Source organism: Epinephelus lanceolatus, chromosome 17 (assembly GCF_041903045.1).
Source record: "Epinephelus lanceolatus isolate andai-2023 chromosome 17, ASM4190304v1, whole genome shotgun sequence".
Lineage (NCBI taxonomy): Eukaryota > Metazoa > Chordata > Actinopteri > Perciformes > Serranidae > Epinephelus > Epinephelus lanceolatus.
In genome coordinates, this window is record NC_135750.1 from 41,580,882 (window position 1) to 41,607,092 (window position 26,211).

The 26,211-nt window shown below is 37.3% G+C and overlaps 1 protein-coding gene across 1 annotated transcript in view; it reads right to left on the reverse strand.

Moving 5' to 3' along the window:
- LOC117248582 (inactive pancreatic lipase-related protein 1-like) overlaps positions 1 to 14,118 on the reverse strand; it is a 71,146-nt gene extending 57,028 nt beyond the window's left edge. Inside the window, exons 1-3 of the mRNA XM_033613784.2 lie at positions 14,017 to 14,118; positions 4,007 to 4,158; positions 1,968 to 2,087 (exon numbers count right to left, since the gene is read on the reverse strand). Of these exons, the coding sequence (XP_033469675.2) occupies positions 1,968 to 2,087; positions 4,007 to 4,158; positions 14,017 to 14,065 (321 nt within the window). The 5' untranslated portion in view covers positions 14,066 to 14,118. The remainder of the gene's footprint in view (positions 1 to 1,967; positions 2,088 to 4,006; positions 4,159 to 14,016) is intronic.
- Between the last annotated feature and the right edge of the window lie 12,093 nt (positions 14,119 to 26,211).

Sequence of the window (26,211 nt, forward strand, 5' to 3'; positions counted from 1 at the left end):
ATGTTAGTTTGTCCAAATACTTATGAGCCCTTAAAGTCGGGGGACTGTGTGAAGAAATGGTTGTCATTCCTACATGGTTCATACTACATTTTTGAAAAAAGCCTTAAATGAAAGCTGAGAGTCTGCACTTTAAGCAGGTATTCATTGTTTCATTTAAAACCCATTGTGGTGGTGTACAGAGCCAAAATGACGACAACTGTATCATTGTCCAAATAATTATGGACCTGACTGTATGTGTTTAGAGTATGTGTGACATTTCACTATATATTCTTAGAATCAATTAGTTTAACTTGAACTTTTTACTCAGTCTCTGCTGCATAGGTTGAGTGTGTAGTTCAAGTTCAGTTAAATTATTCTGAAAAGATATAGTAATGTTCTTGAATCATCACATCTACAGAATAAAGTGGGTATTACAGCCCTAAAGGCCAGAGCTGTTGAAACTCCAGTAACATTTGTAGTGTTAAGAACAACTTTACTGCAAGACCAACACATTTTGGCTTGTGGCCTTCATCAAGGTCATCATGAAACACATCACAAACAGCATTTAGATGAAGAAATGAAAAAATTTAAAAACAACCAGTCATATACATACACACAATGGTCAAATGTGTATCTGCAAAGGTGGGGTGGGTATATGGTCATGTGGCTCCAAGCCAGTCATTGTCCCAGACTGGCAAAGAAGCATGTCAAATGAGAGACCTGGGTGACACCATTTTGTTTCACAGACTGAAGCTGTACAAATTAAAGGTAGCACTTGTGATGCACAGGAGGAGCTCAAACCCAAAATGTGCCTATTTGGCCTGACACACATTTCAAAAACAATTTTAATGAAAAAAAACACCAATTTAAGAAAACCTTTTGATAAGGTGCTATATGTAGAGTCATAAGAGAACCACTACAAAATCACATAAATGAGAGATATTTGAGAACCACTAGAAAAAGTAATTAATTGAGAATTCTTCATTCATGCCTCCTGGAAATAAACTTTTGAAATTGAAAGTCCAAAATGCTTCTTTCCTTTTCTAAAGCCCCTTTTACGCTGCCAGATTTTCCGCGAATGTTGGGCCATTTGGCCAGCAAGCTGCGGGCATTTAGATACACAGAGCCGGATTGGTGAGTGGATCTGAGGTGCCCAATTTTCTCCCTCGTAGGGTAGTCATATTGGTGGAACCCTTTAAGTTTAAACAGACCGAGGCAGCCTTCTGCAATGGGAGGGGCTGTTGAAGACTTGTGGGAGGAGCTGTTGATGACACCGCACGTGCAAGCCACTGGCGGTGGATAAACAGGAAACAGCTGATAGCAGGAATTAGCGAGCAGCTAGTAGCAATAGGGAAACGCAAACCTGACAGACACTGTAAAGATGACCAACTGGGGAGACAAGGAATTGCGCAGCTTCCTTGCCCTTGCAAACGAAGAGGTTATTAACCATCAGATGACGGGAAAGGTGAGGAATGGGCAGACTTACAAGAGAATCGCCGAAGGACTGACTAGCTGCAGCTTCCCTCCCACGTCACTGGTTACGTCACACGCTGAGCTACACGCCCCCCATTGCCCCGAAAAAAAATTCTGTATAAACAAAAATAGGAAGGCGGCATTTTGCCTCACTCCCGGATTTTGTTTTTATACTGCCAATGCTGAAAAAAGACTGATTGGGCTTTCCTGCATATTTGCACAATTCCTATCTAAAAAGGGCTTAAGAAAATTGACATTACCATGTCTTTGACGAGACTAGATTAAATCTAGCCCTACAAGAAAATAAAAATTAAATGTGGTGTTGTTTTTTCAATTAAATGTCTTGAAGGTCAGAGTCTAATTCAAAGTTACAAGTTTCAGTAACACACAGTGTAACACACCTAATTATTTATTTTTTATGAAGCCCCTTGAACAAACTGCTATTGTGTGTTCTTCACATCTAGTATTTCTCAAAGATCGTCAGTGAAGGAGTTTTTCAACATGTGCCTCCCTACCTTACACGTCTCCTGTGGCCAGTCCTCATCTTCTTTTTTCAGAAAACCAGGAATGATGAACTGCGTCTTTCTCATCCCGCCGTAGTTTGATGCCTGGATGGTTTTGTCAGTCTTGATCTCCTGACAGTTTCAATATAAAAGCCATGATGAACACATTGAGAGCCAAAATGATAGGTTTACTTTTTTCCCAAGTCTGTCTTAATACAATACTCACATGTAGATATGTACATTAAAAGTATTATCTGTTGTAATTGTTTATGTCCATAGTGGGTGCAAAGAGATTTCTTCTTTAAGCAGTTTCAACGAAAGTGACCTATGATAAAATCCACAGCCTTGTTTTAAATAAAAACTAGAATAACTGCCCTGCAGTTGCATGCCTTTGCACACCAATCAAGCTTCTCTTGCAGTTTACATCCATGTCTGAAATAAACCAATACACTGCACACACTGCAGAGAACAGCTATACAATCTGCACAGTTTCAAGGAGGATACCCAGTGTCACCAGTTCAGTATCTATCCAAATATTTCCCTTTTTGTTCCTGAGATATGTTGAATAATGGACTGAAATGTGTTTTATGCAGAACGTTATGATGTCACAGTGAAGTTGACCTTTGACCTTTTGGATATAAAATGACATTTATGTGAAGTTTTGTCATAATTAGCATATAGATTATTGAGTTATAGCCAAAAACATAGTTTGTGAGGTCACACTGACTTTGACCTTTGACCACAAAATTGTAATTAGTTTATTCTCAAGTCCAAGTGGACATTTGTGTCAAATTTAAAGAAATTCTCTTAAGATGTTCTTGAGATATCTTGTTCACAAGAATTAAACAGATGCAAGGTCACACTGACCTTTGAACACCAAAATCCAATCAGTTCACTGTTGAGTCCAAGTGAATATTTGTGCCAAATTGTAAGAAATTCCCTCAAGGCAGAGCCTATGCTGTAGCTATGGTGTCAACTCAGTACAGAAGTATAAATTCCGCCTTAGTCATATCAACCCCTGGCGTGATGTGTTTGCATCCGCCCTTTTAGGTCTGTGGTAGTGTGACCCCCACAAGGTCACTGCCACTTTTGTCTCTCTCTCTCTCGTGCCTCTCCCCCTCAAACACACTCTCTCACACATACACACACGCACAAATCCACTTGCATGGTTTGATTTGCTGCTTCTAGTTAGTTGTTCATTAGTCTAGTGTGTTTATTAATTCAAGTTCTTGATTGGTTTATTAATTATTGCCTTAATAAACATTTGTGACTTCATTAGAGCAATTCTCTGTGGTTATTTGTGCATTGTTTGTTGTATCAACAGCTGGTTGAGATTGTCAGTGCTCAGGTTCACACCTTCTAACCTATTTGATTGTTAATATTTTACATATACAAACTTAGATGAAGATTCCCCTTTTTGACTAAATACAGGTTGGTCATTGATCCCTGATCCCAGGATGGTGCCCTGGAATTTTCTCAATTAATTACAATTAGTAATTAATAATCAATAACCAACCTGCCATTAGTAAACCCCAACACAAGCAAAGTCTTCCCAACTTGTGGTCTCTTTAGAACATGTGTCCCTCTTCGTGTTACTGTCCCTCTGCCACAGGTCATAAGGTTCATCACAGCTCTCACTCCTGTAAAAGCACGATAAATTTAAATAACAGAAAAGAAAATTGTAGCTTTGAATAAAACCCACTTGGTTTGTCTAAATCAGACTGCTGAAGTCTTGACTTTTTGAATTCAGGAATGTATTTTTGTACAGAGGGAAACTGATTTTGTCCCCATACACTTTTGTTGCCATCACTTTGTGAGGTGACTCTTTGGGGCCAATATTGACAAGAGAAATTTCAGTGACCGGTAACCCCCTTTAATGTACATTTGGGCATGTGAGTATTATTTCAAAACAGATTTGAACAAATGTGAACCCTTTCATTAATTAATTTACTTGTATCTTCACAGTGGATGCACACATGGTTTTCACATACATGTCTGTGATAAGACAGTTCCAAGCAAAAAATAAAAAGATAAATATAACCTCTCCTTGCCTGGTAGTAACGGTTCTTTTGGGTGAAGAGGAGGAAGCGGGTGTCAATCTCGTCAGGGTGCCAGGGTAGGATGGTAGCTGGTCTCTGAGTAGTGCCTCCCCAGGGAGGAAGGTCACCAAAGCAGCCCAGCTCATTAAAACAGACCTCGGTCGCTGTGGACATGGAGAACACACCACAAAACCCTCACTTCCCACATGGACTGAATTTCCAACACGTTCTCATCCCCAGTCGTCAAATAGCTGGCATTGCTCTGGCCTCTAGCACTACCGTAAGAAACCTTGGAGTAATATTTGATCAAGATTTGTCTTTTAATTCTCATTTAAAACAAACCTCATGGACTGCATTTTTTCATATGCGTAATACTGCAAAAATTAGGCCTATCCTGACCCGAAAAGATGCAGAAAATTTGGTCCACGCTTTTGTTACCTCTGGGCTGGATTACTGTAACTCCCTATTATCAGGTAGCTCTAATAAATCAGGTAACTCTCCAGCTAATTCAGAATGCAGTGGCACGTGTATTGACAGGAACTAAGAAACAAGATCATATTTCTCCTGTTTTAGCTTCTCTGCACTGGCTCCCTGTAAAATCCAGAATTGAATTTAAAATCCTACTATTAACTTATAAAGCTCTAAATGGTCAGGCTCTGTCATATCTTAGAGAGCTCATAGTGCCATATTATCCCACCAGAACACTGCGCTCTAAGAATGTAGGGTTACTTGTGGTCCCTAAAGTCTCCAAAAGTAGATCAGGAGCCAGAGCCTTCAGCTATCAGGCTCCTCTCCTGTGGAATCATCTTCCTGTTGCGGTCCAGGAGGCAGACACCGTCTCCACATTTAAGACTAGACTTAAGACTTTCCTCTTTGATAAAGCTTATAGTTAGGGCTGGCTCAGGCTTGCCTTGTACCAGCCTCTAGTTAGGCTGATTTAGGCCTAGTCTGCCGGGGGACCCCCTATAATACACTGGGCACCTTCTCTCCTTCTCTCTCTCTCTCATGTCCTGTTACTGCATCTTGCTAACTCGGCCATACTGCATGTCACTAACTCGGCTTCTTCTCCAGAGCGTTTGTGCTCCACTGTCTCGCAGGTTAACTCATATCGCAGCGGTGCCTGGATAGTGTGACGTGTGGTTGTGCTGCTGCCGTGGTCCTGCCAGATGCCTCCTGCTGCTGCTGTTTCCATTAGTCATACTTCTACTGTTATTATACACATATGATTATTGTCACATATGTATACTATCAGACATTTATATATACTTTCAACATATTGTACCACAATAGCCAGAATTATAATTATAATATTATTATAATATCATTACTTTCATTAATGCTGTTGTAGGCTACTGTCATTACCGTCTGTCCTGCATCTCTTTCTGTCTCTGTCTCTGTCTCTCTCTCTCTCTCTCTCACTCTCTCTCTCTCTCTCTCTCTCTCTCTCTCTCTCTCTCTCTCTCTCTCTTTCTGTCTCATTGTGTCATACGGATTACTGTTAATTTATTATGTTGATCTGTTCTGTACGACATCTATTGCACGTCTGTCCGTCCTGGAAGAGGGATTGTAACGCCCGCCAATGTAATAACTGTCCACAAACGCAATAAACCACAAACGTAATAAAAATCTGCAGCATTTAATGTAATAAACCCACAAATGTAAGAAATTTTCCACAAATGTAATAACTGCTGCCTACTACAAACGTAACATGTGATTTCCCACAAATGTAATAACTATTACGTTTGCAGGGATCTATTACGTTTATGGGGAATCTTTATTGTAATAACTTCCCACAAATGTAATAATACAATGAATAATGGTCGTTGTGGTTGTTGTTTGTTTGTTTGCCTATACACCTATGAATACTACTGACCGTGAGTGCAAAATCCAGCTGCTGACTCTCCGCTCCGCTCACACAACAGATCTATTTATTGTAATCAAAACAATTACTGGGAAAAAGCAGGTACTGGCAGATAAAAACAGAAGCAAGTACAGAAATATTCATATATTTGATTTATGTAACAAGAACTTCCCAGCAGGGATCAATAGTCTTTCTTATTCTGATTACTAGGCTATACAGTATGTGTAACAAACTCTCATATCTTTGCTTAACGTAATACAAAAAGAATTAGATTTACAAGAAAAAATTCCCAAAGGTCCGACCTAGTATTAGTCCGACCTCCCAAAAATCCGACCGCAAGTTACATTTCAGGGGGGACCAGGCAACTTCCCCCCTTCAGTAAACACAGAGCAGCGGTACCACTAAACAGCTGCAATGTCTCTATACGCGGACTGTGAGGACAGTTGCACTTATCTCATCGACGGGAAATCACATCATCTGCTATATGTGACATACATGCCCTTATTTGGATAACACATCCTGGTATTCCCCACACACAGGAAGATGTTTTAAGTAGGGGGACTGCCAACTGATTGAATGAATGAGTGACATCACTGTATTTTTTTTTCCTGCTGTATAGCGCATCACACATCGCCACTCACTAGGCTGCTGACTGGCTGTCATTAGCTACACACAAATAAAACATTAAGAAGTTCTAACAAATGCAAATTTTATTACATTTTTTCCATAAGGAGACCAACAGTAGAATTCACCACATGACAAAAGCAGAAACCGTAGTTTGAGCGCTGTCCCTGGTGCTGATGATGTCTCCAAGCCTGTTACAGGCAGCGGTTATAACAAAATCACTTTAAGCACTGTCCTTGGTGCTGAAGATGCAAAAACAAACAAATGTCTATACTCCAAAACTCACTACCTCTGACATGACGAACCAAGATAGTGTACATAGATAAAAAAAAAAAAAAACAACATCAGCAGAAAAACAGAAGTCCTGCAAACCAACAGCAAGCAGCGATCACCATGGCCAAATAACGTCGCATATCTGTAACAGAGCGCAGACCTCCGCCAAGCAGCTCGGATTTCCCGCCATTTTATTATTTTATCCACTTTGCTTCAACCGATCACCACCAAAATTTTATCATCTGTTCCTTGTCCCATTATCAACCTTTCCTGAAAATTTAATCAAAATCCGTTCAGACCTTTTTGAGTTATTTTGCAGACAAACAAACAAACAAACAGACAAACAGAAAACAGACCAACGCCGGCGAAAACATAACCTCCTTGGTGGAGGTAATAAAGAAATAAAAACAAGACAGCTGTTGGCAACTAACGCTATTGCTGCTGCAGCTACTATTAGGCTACTACTGTTATCCAAACTAATTAAAGGAAGCAAAGATTGTTTAACCTATAATTCTACATTATGTTGTCTTCTTTCCACAGGAAATAAATGATTTCCTTTTAACGAATGGCTCAGAGAAATGCCGTCTAGCAAAGTTAAATATTTTCACCACCATTTTAGTTATGAAATAGCCTCACATATGATATTCAAGGTGCTCGCACACACAAGCAGGATCTCACATACATAAAACGTGACTGGAATTAATAAACAAGCAGTAAATGCACAGTGGGGGTTATTTGTTTTCTGTATCGGCGTGACGCGCTGTGTTAATTGAGTGAATCGTCCGAGCCAGACGCATGTTAATTTGAGTTTGATTTAATTTAATTACACTAAAGTTGTTGAGTTAAACTAACCAGATGAGTCCTTTTCGTTTTTATACAATTTATTGCTGCATTTTGAAAGCAAAAAGACTTAGGTTTTGGGGGGGTTTCATGTTATATCAGGGGTTTCAGCATGGCACCGTGAACCTGTGCCTCCCGTGACCTGTAAAAGTAGCGTTGTGACATAAGCCTCAGTTTCTGTTGTTGGCCAATTGTTAAAAGCTGATGAATTCACTGGTCAAGGCTAGGCAAAACGTTAGTACAGGTGAGATGACAGTCAGATGGATGGTTTGTCTCTAACAAAATACTTTCTGTAGACGTGCCGCAAGAGCGGATCAATGCTTAGTATACATCTGCAGCCAGAGCGCATTAGCTGTCAATAGGCTTTTTATTTTTATTTTTATTTTTATTTTTATTTTATTTGTTTGTTCCTCACATGAAAGTGGACAACAGAATTTGCACATGCACTCTACATTTTCAAATCAGCACCTCCATGATTGCGAGAAGAAAAAAGATTCTTATATGTGCCTGCCCCCTGCTTGAACAATTAATAATAAAAGAAAAGATGGTCTGACATCACATACAGTTGATTTTCAATAGCCAACACCAACAACACTTTGATAATAACAACAAAAACAATTAATCAAAACAAATACAAAGGAATAAATTAAATAAATAAATATCCCATACAAGTACATTTTTACCAGCTCAAATCAATTGATCATTAACATCCAGTTTAAATTTCAAGTGCATATTGACAATTTTTTTTGCATTTGTACATTTTTTTAAATTGATGAGTATCTGTACAACCTTTCAAATCCTGTAGTTGGGAATTCCATATTTTTACACCAACAACCAAAATACATATTTGTTTTAAAGTAGTCCGAGCAACTTGGTGCTTAAAATCAAATCTTCTTCTATGACTTTCATCTTCTGAAGTGAACACAAAGAGCTTTTGTAGGTTTTCTGGTAAAACTCTGTTTTTGACTTTGAACATAATTAGTAATGTCTGGAGTTCTATTATCTCTGTAAGCTTCAATAAGCCTGATTTAATAAATAAACTATTGGTATGTTCTCTAAATTTAACTTTGTGGATAATTCTGATTGCTCTTTTCTGCAATATGAACAAAGGTTTTATATTACTTATATATGTATTACCCCACACTTCTGCACAATAACTCAGATAAGGCAGTATAAGTGAACAGTACAACATTCTCATTGTTTTGCAGTCTAAAACATCCTTGACTTTGTTCAAAATAAAAATATTCTTTGACAGTTTTTTTTAACATATGATACATGGGATTTCCATGTCATATTTTCATCCACTGTGATTCCCAAAAAATTAAACTCTGATACCTTCTCAATATTAAGTCCATCAATGGACAATGAAATTTCGTCTTTACTTCTTTTAGCAAAAACCATGAACTTAGTTTTTATCACATTTAATGATAACTTATTTACATCAAACCAAATTTTAAGTTTCACCATTTCACTTTCAATGCTTTCAGATAATGTTTTTAAATTATCTCCTGAACAAAAGAAATTAGTGTCATCTGCAAACAAAATGAACTGTAACAACTTAGAAACTTCACAAATGTCATTGATATACAAAATAAAAAGTTTCGGCCCCAAAACTGAACCTTGAGGGACCCCACATTCAATTTTCAAACATTCAGATGCATTACCAGCAAAATACACAAATTGTTTTCTATTATGTAAATAGCTAGTTAACCAATTAAGAACAATTCCTCTCACACCGTAAGTATTCAACTTAGCAATTAAAATGGAATGATCTATTGTATCAAATGCCTTCTTTAGGTCAATGAATACCCCTATTGTATATTTCCTTCTGTCAATTGCTGTTGTGATTTCTTCTTATTATTTCCATTACTGCCAGAGCAGTAGAGCGATTTGTCCGAAAACCATATTGACTCTCACTTAATATTTTATTTTTTTCAATGAAATTATCTAGTTTTTGAACAAACAACTTTTCAAGCACTTTTGAAAACTGGGGAAGTAATGATACCGGTCTATAATTATTAAAGCTGTGTTTATCTCCTGCTTTGAAAAGTGGAATGACCTTTGTTGTTTTCATCCTATCTGGAAAAACACCTGTTTTAAATGAAAGATTATAAACATAACATAACGGTTTTAAAATACAGTCAATGGTCATCTTTACTACTTTCATATCTATTTCATCACTATCAGCTGATGTCTTATTTTTTGTTTTAGCTACCACAGAAATAATTTGACTTTCACTAACCTCACCAAGAAACATTGACTGCATCACTTTATTTTCCCTTTTCCAGCCACTTTCTGTTTGACCATGATTTTTTGTAATGTCATTTGCCAATTTAGGCCCAACATTTACAAAAAAAGAATTAAATTCATTAGCAACTTCATTCATGTTTTTAATCACCTTATTATCCTTAATGAAATGATTGGGTAGATCTGTAGTTCTAAATTTATTACTTACATTTTGTTACACTGTTCCGAATATTCCATGTACCCTTGATGTTGTTTTTATTTTCTTGTAGAATTGTATTGTAATGTTTCTTCTTTGCTTTTCTCAATATATTGGTTAATTTATTTTTGTACACCTTGTATTTTTTTTCAGCAGTCTCTGAAGTCTCTATAGAGTTTGTTTTTCTTTTTACATGCATTTTGTAGGCTCTTTGTTATCCAAGGTTTTTTGTCATAATACATTACATAAAACTATTGGACAGTGTTTATCATAAAGATCTAAATAACAGTTTAAAAAGGAATCATATGCAGCATTTACTTCATCTGTGTAAACCCCATTCCACTCCTGTTTTAAGAGATCATCTCTAAAGGCATTTATCCGGTCATTCATTCTTAACCTTTTATATCTGCGGCACTTCTCTGTATTTTTTCGCTGTAGTTCATAATTAAATGTTGCAAACAGGTAGATGGTCACTTATGTCATTTATCACTAGGCCACAATTAATGTTACTCTCAAGAACATTTGTAAAAGTATTATCAATTAATGTTGCACTGAACAAGGTTACTCTGCTGGGCTTTGTGATCAGTGGGTATAGCCCTCTACTGTATAATGTGTCCAGAAAGTCTGAAGTTTGTTTATGTGTAGATGCCTTTAAAAGATCGATGTTAAAATCATCGATGTTAAGATTCAGTCAGGCTTTATGTGTGTGGGGAATACCAGGATGTGTTATCCAAATAAGGGCATGTACGTCACATATAGCAGATGGATGTGATTTCCCGTCGATGAGATAAATGCAACTTTCCTCACAGTCCTTGCGGCGCAGTGAGGGAGAAATGTACAGACTGCTTCATGTTGGAGGTGCTGTGGTCTGACTAACTGGCGGTGAAATCAGATGTCGGAATAATGGCATTAAAATGGTCGGATTAATGGGCAGTCGACATTATTGGACTAAAACGATAAAACTCGTTGTAGACCTGCATGGTCGGATTAGCGGGTAGTCGGAGTTATGGGTAGTCGGACCTATGGGAGATCACACTAACCTCTGGTCCCAACTGGCGAGTGGGGTGGCCAGTGGGTGGCCAGCAAATTTGTAGGGGGGGCCATGGCCACCCCTGACCTCCTTGTTACATAAATCAAATATATGAGTATTTCTGTGCTTGCTTCTGTTTTTATCTGCCAGTACCTGCTTTTTCCCAGTAATTGTTTTGATTACAATAAATAGATCTGTTGTGTGAGCGGAGCGGAGAGTCAGCAGCTGGATTTTGCACCCACGGTCAGTAGTATTAGTAGGTGTATAGGCAAACAAACAAACAACCCCAATGACCATTATTCATTGTATTATTACATTTGTGGGAAGTTATTACAATAAAGATTTTCACTTCCCCGCAAACGTAATAAATCCCTGCAAACATACAGTAATAGTTATTACATTTGTGGGAAATCCCGTGTTACATTTGTAGTAGGCAGCGGCTATTACGTTTGTGGAAAATTTATTACATTTGTAGGTTTATTACATTAAATGCTGCAGATTTTTATTACGTTTGTGGTTTATTACGTTTGTGGACATTATTACATTGGCGGGCGTTACAGGGATCCCTCCTCAGTTGCTCTTCCTGAGGTTTCTACCATTTTTTTCCCCGTTAAAGGGTTTTTTTGGGGGAGTTTTTCCTTATCTGCTGCGAGGGTCCTAAGGGCAGAGGGATGTCATATGCTGTAAAGCCCTGTGAGGAAAACTGTGATTTGTGATATTGGGCTTTATAAATAAAATTGATTGACTGATTGATATCATCACTTTGTCAGTGGCCTTTCACGTCTACACATTATGCACTAGGTATCCTCTAGCATCTGCTGTTGATGTTCTGGGACGCCACTACCAGTACCAGGACATTGACATAACCACATGGTTAAGTTAAGGCAACAAAAGCACATGGTTAGATTTAGGAAAAAAAACATCATGGTTTGGCTCTACATTCATGGGAAGTGAACACCGGGCTCCCAGAGGAAAGCACCCTCCCACCTGCCCTAAAGCGCTTCCATCTCCTTATTTTACATCGTTACTAGCAGCGTTTCAATCTGACGCTGGCCAGTGGCAAATCATACCACTGTGAAAGGTGGCTTTTGGTGTCAGGTGTCTGATGCCAAAGTCACTGACAAAGCAGCAGTATTTCACAACTTGGGAATGAGAACAGGGCTGGAGTTTCACAATACATTTGTCATATGGTTTTGATATTTACAAACTCAGAAAAAAAAGATCCTTTAAAGTCATTAAGTTTTGAAACTGGCTGAACATTTGTTTCACAGACCTTTGAGGAAGAAATGACAGATAAACCTTTAATGATGGTTGCACACAGTGTATCTTGATAATAGGAAGCCTAAAAGGTTGCATGGTTTGTAGTGCTAACATTACAATGTTACAGTGTCAACCTAGCAAAAAAAAAAAAATAAATAAATAAATAAATAAATAAATATACATATATATATATATATATATATATATATATATATATATATATATATATATATATATATATATATATATATATGGTATATCTGAAGCTTTCTGGATACAGTTTTTATTTTGTTATTTATTTTTTCACAAGAAACTGGGTACAATTTAAAGGTATACCTCACATTACACTTTGGTTCCCAAAATGACCATTTGTATCAATGAGTATATATCATATGAGTCATATATATCAATGAGTCATGCCATGTTATACTCACATGCCTCTTCTGAAAACAGCAAACATATTGATTTATTGATTGACTGGGGACCAAGAGAGCAAAACTGTATATAAACATTGACAAGCTCTCACACAGTGTTAATTTAATTACAAAAACTATGACAAAAATGTTCACCATTAACTCTTTTTTCTATGCCAAAGAAAGGTTGACAAGCTTAAAACAGGTCATTGATTATAAAAACTATGACAAAATGTGTGTTTTGTTTTCATTGACCAGACGAACAGGACTATAATTTTAGTGGTGGGCTATCGGACATTTAAAATGAAATGAATGGGGAGAATATGTGATTAATTATTGGACTAAGCATATGAAAAAAAATGTTTTAAACTAGGAAGCCAAGAATGGCCGTGCTTGCAATTGTTTTCTTCAAGTGCAGTATGAGATCAGACAGTTGACAGGTTGGTAAACACCAGTAAATTGTCAAAGCCAGGATGTTTCACTAGCCTGCAAAAAACTTCCTAAACACAGTGAGAACAAAGTGTACGCTGTAATTCAGCAGCAAATACGCAGCCATGTGTGTTTGACTGTGGATGTTGGCGCTGTTTAATGAATTTGTGGAGATTGCTTGTTGCAGTGTTTTCTGTTAGCAGATAGCTCCACTTGTTAGCCACTGAACCACAGCAGAGTGAGCAGCCACCAGCTGGAACATTGAATAAGGTTCACACACTGCAGGGCTCCTATTAAGTGAATTTATTTCACCTCATGATGATAACATTTCAAGCCTCCGCTCTTCATCAGATCATACAGAGCAGCCACCAGCTGCCAGACTTAACACCTGTTGATCCTCGCAGGACTCCAATCAGATGACGACTGTCTAAACAAGATTTATGGTTTGGCAGTACAAATTGTCCAGTTGTCTCAAATTAGCCATTTATGGTCTCAAAGTTTGAGATTTTGAGCTTTTCAAATGATGCTCAGTAAGTGTGTGCTCTAAATCATCCTTTAAACCTATCAAAACTCTGCTGGAGAAATGCAAGTTTGTAAGTGTGTAGATATCTCCATTACGTCTCCATGAAATTTAATATAGTGCACTCAGGGTAGACAGCATATAGGTTGGAGCTATATGAGCTGGAAAAAGCTGATATACGGTATGAAAAGGCACTTAAGGAGAAACAAAGAGTATGGGTTTTCAAACGCAGAAATCAACCTAAAAACAGCAATTACATACCACCTTAACTCTGCTCACCCAGTTTCCAATTTCAGTAAAACTGATTTCAGAAATTAAAGTCAGCTTACCATATGATGTGCCAATGAGGAAGCAGAGCAGACTCCATATTTGCGACATCTGTGGACACAAAGTCCCATGAGAAATGGTGGTTGTAAAGAAGTGAAAAATAGATTATGTGTACTCACCTTGAGACAAGACAGGAAGGTAGTGAACCAACTCTGCACTACTTTAAATACCCCAGCCAGATGCCTTTTTGGCCACGTAGGGGTGGGAAACACACAGGTGGAAGACAGACTGGCATGAAAGGGGTCAAGAATAGGTCACCTAATAGTTAGATGTGTGCTTCATACGTGATACAGGAGAGAATTTGAACAGATGTGTTTGGAAATGTTTAGATCTGGAGAAACACATTTAGATAGCTTCAGTCAACAGGATTTCATAATCACAGTTCTTTTTTGAATCAGCAGCTGGTGGAATTATCTTCAGCAGTGTTCAACACAGCTTCGTTACAGAGCACATAATCAGTCTATACCTGATATCACAACTACTCACCGGCATTAATATACTCCCAACATAGAGGACAATACAAACTGTGAAAACAAGAAAAAGAAGACACATGTCAGAGTCTTAATATTTTTAGATGGGAGATGCAGCTCTGATTTAACACCTTCTCAACTGGAGAATAGAGTTTGGCTACATTTTACCTGGAAGACATTAATGTTTGGTTGGTCATTTCCAAATTTACACCATACGTGTGGTTATGGAAAATACTCTTTGTGTATTGGCTGAACTGTGTAGAATTCAAACTTTGAAGTCAATCAGTTTTTTGTCAACAGAAAAAACAAAATGAGCAGAGAACCCCCCCAACCCATGCATCACCCAACACTCAAAAGACATACACAACCGCACAGAATACAAAACCATTACAAAGCACAACAAAGAGTACACATTTGATTAACAAATCATTTCAAACATAACATAAATTAATGTGAAGAGAAAAATCATCTGGGTGTTACAACAGAACCGTTTACAAAAGGGCAAATACTGATTTGGAACTATCACTGTCTGGAAATAAGGAGTTTCCAAATTAAGTTTCACTTTCATCTTATTACTACACAGTCATGGATGGATTACTACTTACTACTTACTAAGGTCACACTGACCTTAACCTTTCACCTTCGACCACCAAATTCTAATTAGTTTATTCTTCAGTCCAAATGAACATTTGTGCCAAATTTGAAGACATTGTCTTAAGGTGTTCTTGAGATATTACATTCACGAGAATGACACAGATGCAAGGTCACAGTGACCTTGACCTTTGACCACCAAAAAAAAATTGAACTCATCGTTGAGTCCCAGTGAACGGTTCCTCATAGTGTTCTTCACATATTGCATTCACAAGAATTGGACAGACAAGGTCACAGTGACCATGACATTTGATCTATGATCACCAAAATCTAATCAGTTTACACTGAGTCTAAGGGGCTATTTATGCCAAATTTGAAGAAATTCCCTCAAGAGGTTCTTGAGATATCGTGTTCACAAGAATGGGATAGAGGAACGGACAGTCTGAGAACCTGAATACATAAGTTATGGCAGGGAGGCATAAAAACTGTTTAAACAACCACAAGGAGACACGAAACAACCACAGAGAGACATAAAACAACCACAAAGCAACATAAATGACCAAGAAAGACACAAAATAACCCCAAAGAGACACATAATTACCCAAAGAGACCCAAATGACTACAAAAAAACACAAAACAAACACAAAAAGATGCAAAGAGGCTCTATCAATGCATTTCTGGAAAGTAACTGTGAAAGAAAGCCACATGTTTGTGCTGTTTATGAGAAACAATTTAAGATTCAAGATTTGAATTACCAAAGCTAATTGGAATCCTCCTCACTGCAGCTCTTGACCTGTCTGACTCATCTTACCTTTACACTAAAGTAACTTCAGATATTTCATGACAGGCTGCTGTATAAAAATGTATATATATATCTATATATATATAGATATATATATGTATGCATATGCACCATCACCTCAAATGGAAATGTTTTAGATCTTTATGCATCATTCTATACATATTTTATCTCAAATTCATGTTTGCAAGACTTTTTAATAATCAAATTGAAAAAATTGACTGCCCCCTTAAAATCCAATAAACTATTGTACTGCGTATTAATGCAGTTGCAAGTAGGTATAAAAGCATTTTAAGTCTTTATTAGTGTGCAGTATTTGTCAACAGTTATTATAACCTCTCCCATGAGGACATATTTTATAATATTGTCATTTATTATGTCTTTATAAAGTAGCCTCCACTTATGGGTGTTAAGAGTCATAGAAGATGAAAAATTAGTCTGTTTGCACTAATGAAATTGGTAATTGATCAGAGTGTCCAGTTCCCCTCTTCACCTTCCACACTTGATCCAAATCAGCTGAGTTCATTGCTGAGTCCAAATGGACGTTTTTGCCAAATTTGAAAACATTCCCTTAAAGTGTTATTGAGATGTCACATTCACAAGAATGAGACAGACAAGGTCACAGTGACCTTGACCTTTGACCTGACCACCAAAATCTAATTAGTTCATTAGATGTTTGTGCGAAATTTGAAGAAATTCCCTCGTGGCATTCCTGAGATACCCTTTTCACAAGAATGAGACGGACGGACAGATGGATGCACTGACAGATGGACAGACAGCTTGAAAACATAAGGCCTCCGGCTGCAGCTATCACTGGCATGGAGGCCTAAAAATGGACAAAACAACAACAAGTCTGTAAACTGATCAGAGTGCTTCAGTCCCTTCTTCACACTCGGACATTACCTGACTACTTTTTACTGCTTACAGCTACACTATAAACCACACGTTCTCAACATCATCAAAGATCCTTGAAAAAGTAGTCGCAGACCAGCTGTGTGATTTTCTCCGTGATAATAATTTATTTGAGGAATTTCAGTCAGGATTTAGAGTGCATCATAGCACTGAGACAGCACTAGTTAAAATTACAAATGATCTTCTGATTGCTTCAGACAAAGGACTCGTTTCTGTACTTGTTTTATTAGATCTTAGTGCGGCATTTGACACAGTTGACCATCAAATTCTGCTACAGAGACTGGAACACTTAATTGGCCTAAAAGGTTCTGTACTAAGCTGGTTTAAATCTTATTTATCTGATCGTTTTCAGTGCATTCATGTTAAAGATGAATCATTTATACGTACTAAAGTTTGTTTAGAGTTGCACAAGGTTCTGTGCTTGGACCAATCCTATTCACTCTATATATGCTTCCCTTATGTAACATCATTAGAAATCTAATTAGGTTCATTTTGTCAACTCAAAATAGATTAAATGTAGAAAGTTTCTTTTTACCAGACAATGAGTTTTTAAGGAGATGTAGTTTACCTTGACATGTTTCGACTGTCACTTCAGTCTTCTTCAGAAGCGTCATCTGACGTGCATCATGACATGTCTGTATCAGCTGGTAGTATCCCGGAGGCGTAACCAGCCTGGCAAATTGGATTGGATTGGATTGGTCCAGGCTTTTGTTACCTCTAGGCTGGATTACTGTAACTCCCTATTATCAGGTAGCTCTAATAAGTCAGGTAACTCTCCAGCTAATTCAGAATGCAGTGGCACATGTACTGACAGGAACTAAGAAACAAGATCATATTTCTCCTGTTTTAGCTTCTCTGCACTGGCTCCCTGTAAAATCCAGAATTGAATTTAAAATCCTACTGTTAACTTATAAAGCTCTAAATGGTCAGGCTCCGTCATATCTTAGAGAGCTCATAGTGCCATATTATCCCACCAGAACACTGCACTCTAAGAATGTATGGTTACTCGTAGTCCCTAAAGTCTCCAAAAGTATAACAGGAGCCAGAGCCTTCAGCTATCAGGCTCCTCTCCTGTGGAATCATCTTCCTGTTGCGGTCCGGGAGGCAGACACCGCCTCCACATTTAAGACTAGACTTAAGACTTTCCTTTTTGATAAAGCTTATAGTTAGGGCTGGCTCAGGCTTGCCTTGTACCAGCCCCTAGTTAGGCTGATTTAGGCCTAGTCTGCCGGGGTCCTCCTATAATACACCGAGCACCTTCCCTCCTTCTCTCTCTCTCTCTCTCTCTCTCTCTCTCTCTCTCCTTTGCTAACACTCATGTCCTTTTACTGCATCTCGCTAACTCAGCTGTACTGCATGTCACTAACTTGGCTTCTTCTCCAGAGCCTCTGTGCTCCACTGTCTCGCAGGTTAACTTATATCACAGCGGTGCTTCAAAAGTGTGACGTGTGTGGTTGTGCTGCTGCCGTGGTCCTGCCTGATGCCTCCTGCTGCTGCTGTTATCATTAGTCATACTTCTACTGTTATTATACACATAAAATTATTGTCACATATGTATACTATCAGATATTAATATATACCTTCAACATATTGTACCACAATAGCCGTAATTAGAATTATAATATTATTATTTTCATTAATGTTGTTGTAAGGTACTGTCATTACCGTCTGTCCTGCATCTCTCTCTGTCTCTGTCACTCTTTCTGTCTCATTGTGTCATATGGATTACTGTTAATTTATCACGTTGATCTGTTCTGTACGACATCTACTGCACATCTGTCCGTCCTGGAAGAGGAATCCCTCCTCAGTTGCTCTTCCTGAAGTTTCTACCATTTTTTTCCGCTGTTAAAGGTTTTTTCAGGGGGAGTTTGTCCTTATCCGCTGCGAGGGTCCTAAGGACAGAGGGATGTTGTATGCTGTAGCCCTCTGAGGCAAATTGTGATTTGTGATACTGGGCTTTATAAATAAAATTGATTGATTGATTGATTGATTGATTGATTGATTGAACGAACATGGGTCCAAGGACCCTAAAGGGTCCTTGAGAGTGTTCCAGGGGGTGCCCAGAAAAAATGGGAATATATTTTTTTTCTCTATTCAGTTCAGTATAGAAGTGAGCCCAATGTGAAATGAGTCATAAGAGAGACTTTTCGGATCATAGGTTTTACTTCCTCCACAGTTATCTCCTTAACTGTAGTTGGTAACTAAAGAACTCTGGTCTTAATCATATCTAACAACCAAAATCTTTTCAGATGAGGGTCCCTGAAGTGAAATCAAATGGGGCTCTGTGCTAATGTGTATCAATGTAGGCATCCTTCACATGACAAAGGTTTAAAACCACTGATAGAAACCATCTATCCCATGTCTTTGTAACACTCTCTATGATGCCAATGTATATAATGCTTTTTAAACATATCTGAAAATCTGCCCGTAGCACTGTGTGATTAAACTTATAAGCACTCATAAATATTCATTCAATTCATTCAGTTGTTTTATGCCAATAATCAAAATAAAAAATAAAAGAATTAAGAATGATTAACAAGGTCAAGTACTATAATATGTCATGACTGCTGGTCACTCACACTTCTTTGGAAGGATCATGGCATGTTAAAACTAATGGCGTAAGAAAGTTATGATGGGCCCCAGTGCACGCTTTTGTGATAGGCCCTAGTGCATGCTAGTTACTAGTTATAAGGCATACACAGACACACCACCGGCAACTGTTTACACAGATGCCAAAAGGATCTGATTTAGGGAGCTTTGCTACTTTTTTCTCCTTTTCATGTCTCTCTTGTCATTTCTTACTGCCGCTTGGCATGACTGCTCACTGGACTTGCAGATGTGCTAAGCTTGTCAGTCTTGACAAATCTTCCGCCCCAACAAGCTACTGTATATAGGTTTGTCACATGATCAAAGAGACTTGACAGTGACATCAACATACATGTTACCCATAATCATAATTGCATACCTGTATATGACAAAAAATATAAAAGTAAATAAGAAATTATTCATTTGAATGAATGAATCATCATTCCCTAGGCCCCCCAACCCCACGGGCCCCAGTGCAACCACGCTGCCTGCACTGCCTATATTTATGCCCCTGATTAAAACCCTCACAGTTGTAAAACATTCAAGCCATTTTAGAATGCGTCTAAATCACTGTTATATTGGATGATATTGTGATTATAATTTGCTCTTAGTCAGTATTGGGTGCAGTAATGTAATTCCTGAGGTATAGGCATTACAAGCAGGTTATGAGTCACTATAAGTGGTCATTGTTTGCTTTAGGTTAAGTATAACATGTAAAGTTTAGTAAAGTCAAGTATAAATAAAACATTTTAGTCTATGCAAGAATCACACTGAAATGTATTTATTTGTTTAAAGGGTCATAACAAAACTGGGTACTCCAATGTGACACAACTTTTTCATGATGATAATGATGATGATGAACAGCTAAATAATGGACATTTACATTTCACTGATGTAATGTTTCCCAAAGAAGCTCACTCTTATAATTAGAACAGTTCTACTTTACTTGTAGCTGTATACAGGTCATAACAGACAATAAACCTGAGTACTAGTAAGGTACTCCAATTTGGCATGACTAAATGATGAACAACGTAAAGCTCCCACTGTTACAGTGTGACCAGCAAATATGAAATATTATGATACGTAATCACAGTAATGTGTTATGGTTATTGTTATAAAGAATTATGAATATTCATAAGTATTGTAATTCTAATTATACAGTACTTTAAGTAGATTAATGCATTATAAGTATGTTTATGATACATTATAGACATGGGCATCATAGAAAGTCTTATCCATAATTTTTATTGCTTATAAATGTTAAAGAGAGGGATTTCAATAAAATGTTACCCTGAATAGATGAATTAACTCAAGAGAAATTTGCTTCTCTTGTTTTGTTGTTCTTTTTTTTGTGACATTTTATATATGTCCAATAGATGGCAGTAAAGAGCAAGTAAATTTACCAGTATCTCTTTTTTTGTCATTGAACCATGTTGAAACCTCAGTTGAAGCAATTCCCTGTTACCTGCTACCAATGTCTTGTTTACAGTTTTTCTCAAATGTTTACACGCAATTTTGAAAACAGGGCTCCTTTTTTCAAAATATTCAAACAATTATCCAAACACCACACTCAATTTGCGTAACTCCTAGATTGTTTGCAAAATGACACACTTCAGTCAAAACATATACACTTCAATCAAAGCATATACACATATTTATAAAAATGCTGTTTTGTTTTCATCTCACTAACACAGTCTTCAAATGATCAGACACTATTGCAGTGAGTTACACACTACAGTGATCAATACAAAATACATTTGTAAAAACCCCTATTTTAGGAAATAGCTGGTCTAGTGCTAGACTTTTTTGCCAGACATTTTTATGTAAGGGATAATTTAGATGACAAAAAGATATTGTCAAACCCACAACACTCTTCATGATTACTTTGAGGTATACAGAGAAAGTACAAAAAATACAACAAACAAACACAACACTGATTACAGACTGCTGCAGGCTGAAAATATTTATTTCTTACCATACTCAGTTACAGTAACAGATCAACAATGAAAATCAGAACAAAATAGTAGTTTTTCTTACAACTGTAAAGTGTGGACAAATAAAAATTCCTCTATTGGGTTTAGGAATGGGGAGTATGGTGGAAGGTATAAGACTGCAAATTCAGGGTGCTCATGGAACCAATTGTGGACCAGAGCAGATCGATGGAAAGATACATTGTCCCAAACGACAATGTACTGCATGTGGTCCACTTGGTTTACAGTAAGCATCTGTGTGCTTCCACACCAGGTGGATGTGATTATCCAATTTGTTCATTAGTGTGGTTGTTGGCAAGCAGGGGCTTTGTAATGAGAAGGAAGTAACCTCACAATCCTTATCTGTGTCTAAGGTGTGATAATGCGTGTAGAGTTTTGCAAATCACTGTGTGTAATGTTTTGCAAAAAGTGTGAAGAGTCTGTGCTTATTGTTGTGCAACTATGGACAGGTGTTTTGCTTCTTGAGTGTAAAGAGCTGTTAATTGTGTGAAAATTTTCATTTAAGTGCGTAAACAACTGTAAAAAACTGTAAAGTGCCAACTTCATTTGTCTTCATTCATGATGACTAACTACACATGTAGTGTGTTGTATCATATGATGCTTTTAACAGCCTCATTACTATGGATAGTGACTTCTTCATCATGTATCAAAATCATTCAGTATTTCTGTGTCACACTATTTACACTAAATATGCATAACAGATGTTCAATATGTTACTGCCAAGTGTTACATTTAGCATTTTTTAAACATTTGAAATATGTTTAAAAATATTTCTCTAAGCAAGCAATGATCAGTGTGTATCTTATACTGTTGATGTGGTGGGTGTTGCTGTAACTTCACATGGAGAACAAAGGTCCCACAACTGTGTCCTTAGTTTATACTGCAGACAAATTCTAACTCTGTTTTGAATGTGACAAAATGATACAAAACTTATGTCAGTTGTGTAGTTTTCAGTGTGTGTGTGTGTGTGTGTGTATTGATCGACAGTAGTGCATGAATGATTTCCATTCTTGGAATGACAGATCCTGTAAACTGAAGGTTAAAATTACAAGGTTTTTGGATATTATTCCAATAATATCTATTTTTTTCTGGATTCAGGGTTTCATTTGGAGCGAATTAGTCTTTTTCTTTGTTTCTGTGAACGGCCAGTGATGACTCCTTCTAGTAAGGACAGTCCATGTCTGAACTGGGAACATCCATGTGCGTACTTCACATTCACTGCAGCCCATGCTATTTTCTCAACATTATGTGCAGTATTACTTTTGAATATCATGATCATTTGTAACTGTAGTGCAATATCATTTTCTGAAATAATGTGCAATGCTACTTCTCATTGTTATATCAAATATAATATAACATTGATTATCATGCACAATCTGCATTTTTCCACCATTTTTGTTATTTTTTAGTAACTCTTGTACTTACCTTACTTCTATTGTTACCCTCTGGATTTTGTTGTTGCCACTTAAACACTTTATATATTGTCTATTTTGAACATTTTGGCTGATATTTAACACTATGGTTGTTACTGGTTTGTGAATGTTAATTGTTCTGACTATATTTTGTTTTACTGTAATTGCAGCATGTTCTGGCACAAGCATTTCCTTCAGGATAAATAAAGTTCCACTGAATTAAATTAAATTTACCTTTGATTTCTGTAGCTGAAATATTCTAATATTCTAGAAATTATGTAATATTTTCAACTCACTATTTTTCTTTTCCAAGGAATGACCAATCTAAACTAAATACCATTAACAACATTTTTAAAAGCTATGAGACAAGGAAATCTTTTTCCTGAATGCAGAAAAAAAAAGTTTCTTAAAATTGTTTTCAGAGTTTTTGGGATATTCAGTGATTTTAAAAAATACTTTCTCACTCAGTCTTTCAACCTCCAGTTTGTATGTCCCTATAGCCTTTTGAAGGACAAAACCTTACAGTGTTGCTATGTGGCATCACTATGCTACATAGCATAGATGTGCTATCATAATATCTGTAATAAAGTTAAAATGGCGTCAAGTCATTTATTTTTAAAATAATGTGTTAAGCATACCAGAAGACCTGCAGCTCAAAAACACTGAGTAAAATTAGAGTGGGCAGACTGGGTAAACAGGCCAGCGGGGGCCAATCTTTACCAGATGATGCAGTGAGAGTGTTGAGGTTTTCTCTGTGAAGTGTGTTGGGATTTGGACCTGGGTTAATCCCATGTGAAAACAGCCTTGCGTGCACTCTGCTCTCCTGGGCTCCTGGATAAATATCGGCCAATTAGAGGTGTCTGAGATAGGGTTTAGACAAGGGCTGCAGCTACAGCTGGTGGCAGTCTGTGTATGCTTGTGTGTGTGTATGTTTGTGAAAAGTTTCTGTTCTGTTCTTTTTCATACTGTTTGGATTTAAGATCACATAAATCAGAATATGCAATGATGCAAACACATTTAATTTCTAGGATAATAACATTTAATTAAGATATTGAAGATAGAGTTAAATTGTCATAAACTAATTTAAACTTGTCTAGATGCAAACAAACATCCATTCCACTGTGCCAAAGAGCTCCATTTTTGTCCAAAATTTATTTTAAAAAATATATGATTGGGCCACACTGTTGCACTGGGTGATGTGTTTCTCCATGGTAACATGACTGTAAAGTTGTTGGAGTTTTTTTTGTTTGTTTTTGTCTTTTCGAATTGGAACAGTGGCTTATTTCTGTTTGATGTGTTCCAATATTCCTTCCTATTGGACTATTCAGTACTTCACCATTTACGTCAAATGCCAATGTCCGGTATCAGTCCGTGAAGTTTGACGTAACCACAGTCTTATCTTAACCTTAACCATAGTGTACATACCTGCCATGTACTGGTACTGTAGGAAGTTCAAATTTTAAAACCATTGGCTCTGGACATTAAAAAGACACTTGTCAGTGAATATAATCTGGAGTTTGCAAAATTATCCAATACTAACATAAATTTGAATATATACATAGTAATCTTGGAATTCACAATTTTGTTGTGACTTTTAACTATCCATTTTGAATTGACTGCTTCCTGACTAGCTAGTTTTCACACACTATCAGCCTCCACACCTAGTGTTCAGGTGCAGGGGCATGGGTTTGTTTGGTTGCTGACTCGTTTTTTTCAGAACTGCAAATCTTAAAAAATAATTCATGGGTTTAACTTAAAAAAAATATATATAAAGTAACATTTTGCATGCATCTTATAAGTCGTTCCCACGCAGTAAATCCTATGAGTCTTTTGTAATCTGACAGGAAGTGTAGTACAACCAACATGATTTGCTTTGACCTCGAAAATATTAATTAAGTTGAACCATCCTAATATTTGACATAAATGTCAAATGCTTCAGCTTTGGAATAGACTTGTGAAGATGTCCCATCAGAGATTTACGAAAAGATAATTAACTGGGACATCTCGCCTTATTGTATTTAAACAACTTGTCACTTGCCAAAACAGATTAATTGGTGATATTCAGGAGATAAATATCTCATCTTTAGAGAAAAATGGTGTGTTTATACATGGTATAAACCAAAACTATGAACTTATTGTCGTAAAAAAAAAAATAGCTACAGTGTGGAACCTTATGCAAAGTAGAATCTAAACAGCAGACGAAAGATCCCTGCATGCACAGTTGTGCTCAGGAACGTTACCAGTAACCTTAGTGACTAGAGGGTTTAACGCCACCCCAGAGGAGGTCAGATTTATTTGTTGTGTTATTTAGGTGAAGTTGAGAATGAGGTTCATTTCTTGTTTAACTGTCCTGAGTACAAAGACATAAGGAATGTACTTTTCAGTAAAATGACCTCTATTTATGTTGATATCTTTGGTTGGATGAGTATGAAAAAATTTGAGTTTTGTTTCAAAAGAGGAACCTTTTTTGTGGCTGAATATGTTTGCAAGGCCAGGGATAGAAGGCAAGAGTATTTTGTTTGAGGACGGACCAGTAAAATAACATGTATTTTGGACTGATCACTACAATGTCATTGTAAAGGTGTCTTGTAAACCAATGAGGGTTGGGAACATGTTTGTGTGCATGACACACAATAACGAAAAATCAAATCAATATCCAAAAGTTGCCATGATATTTAGCAATCAAGTTATTTTATTTAGGATATTCTAGCTTACTTATTTTAATTCCATCCTACTGAATGTTTATTTTTTCTCCCACAGGTTACCTGCTTGGTATCAGCTGCTGAAAATAGTCCTTAACTAATTAATTTGTTGTCCTCCCTTGTTTGAGAAATGTTTGCCCATAACTACAGTATCAAGCAATTAACTCATAAGAAGGAAAACATGAATTCTTTGGTTTCCCACACATAAAAAATAGAAAGCAGTTAGCTAGTGTGTCTGCCTGAATACCTGCAGTACAGATTCACAAATAGAACTACATTCTATGTGCGCGGCTTGCATGTTGGAGTCCATTATTAGGCTATTGGGGGAGTTCTAAGGCAAACGGGAAATTACATGCAAGACAGCACAAGCTGGAGGGGCTGGGGAAGAGGACAGAAAAGCTTGGTAGGTTGGGTCTGTGCTGCAGCGGCTTACTGTAGGAATGTTAATCCTCCTAATGTATTACAGTTGGAGGAAGAGCAGGACAACAGGCTGAACTGGGCCTTCAGGGCACGAGAAGGAGGAAGAAGAGGAATGAGAAAAAGTGGAAGTAGAAAAATATCAGAGGAGAAATGAAGTGAAGATAAAAAGGAGAGAGATGAAGAAAAGAAGTAGATGTACACAGGAGAAACAACACACTTCCACTCCGACCTCGTCACATATCGACGTTAGGTCATGGACTTTCCACATCAAAACATGACGTGGAAGGTACCCTGGGTGCGTTGGTTGTTGATGT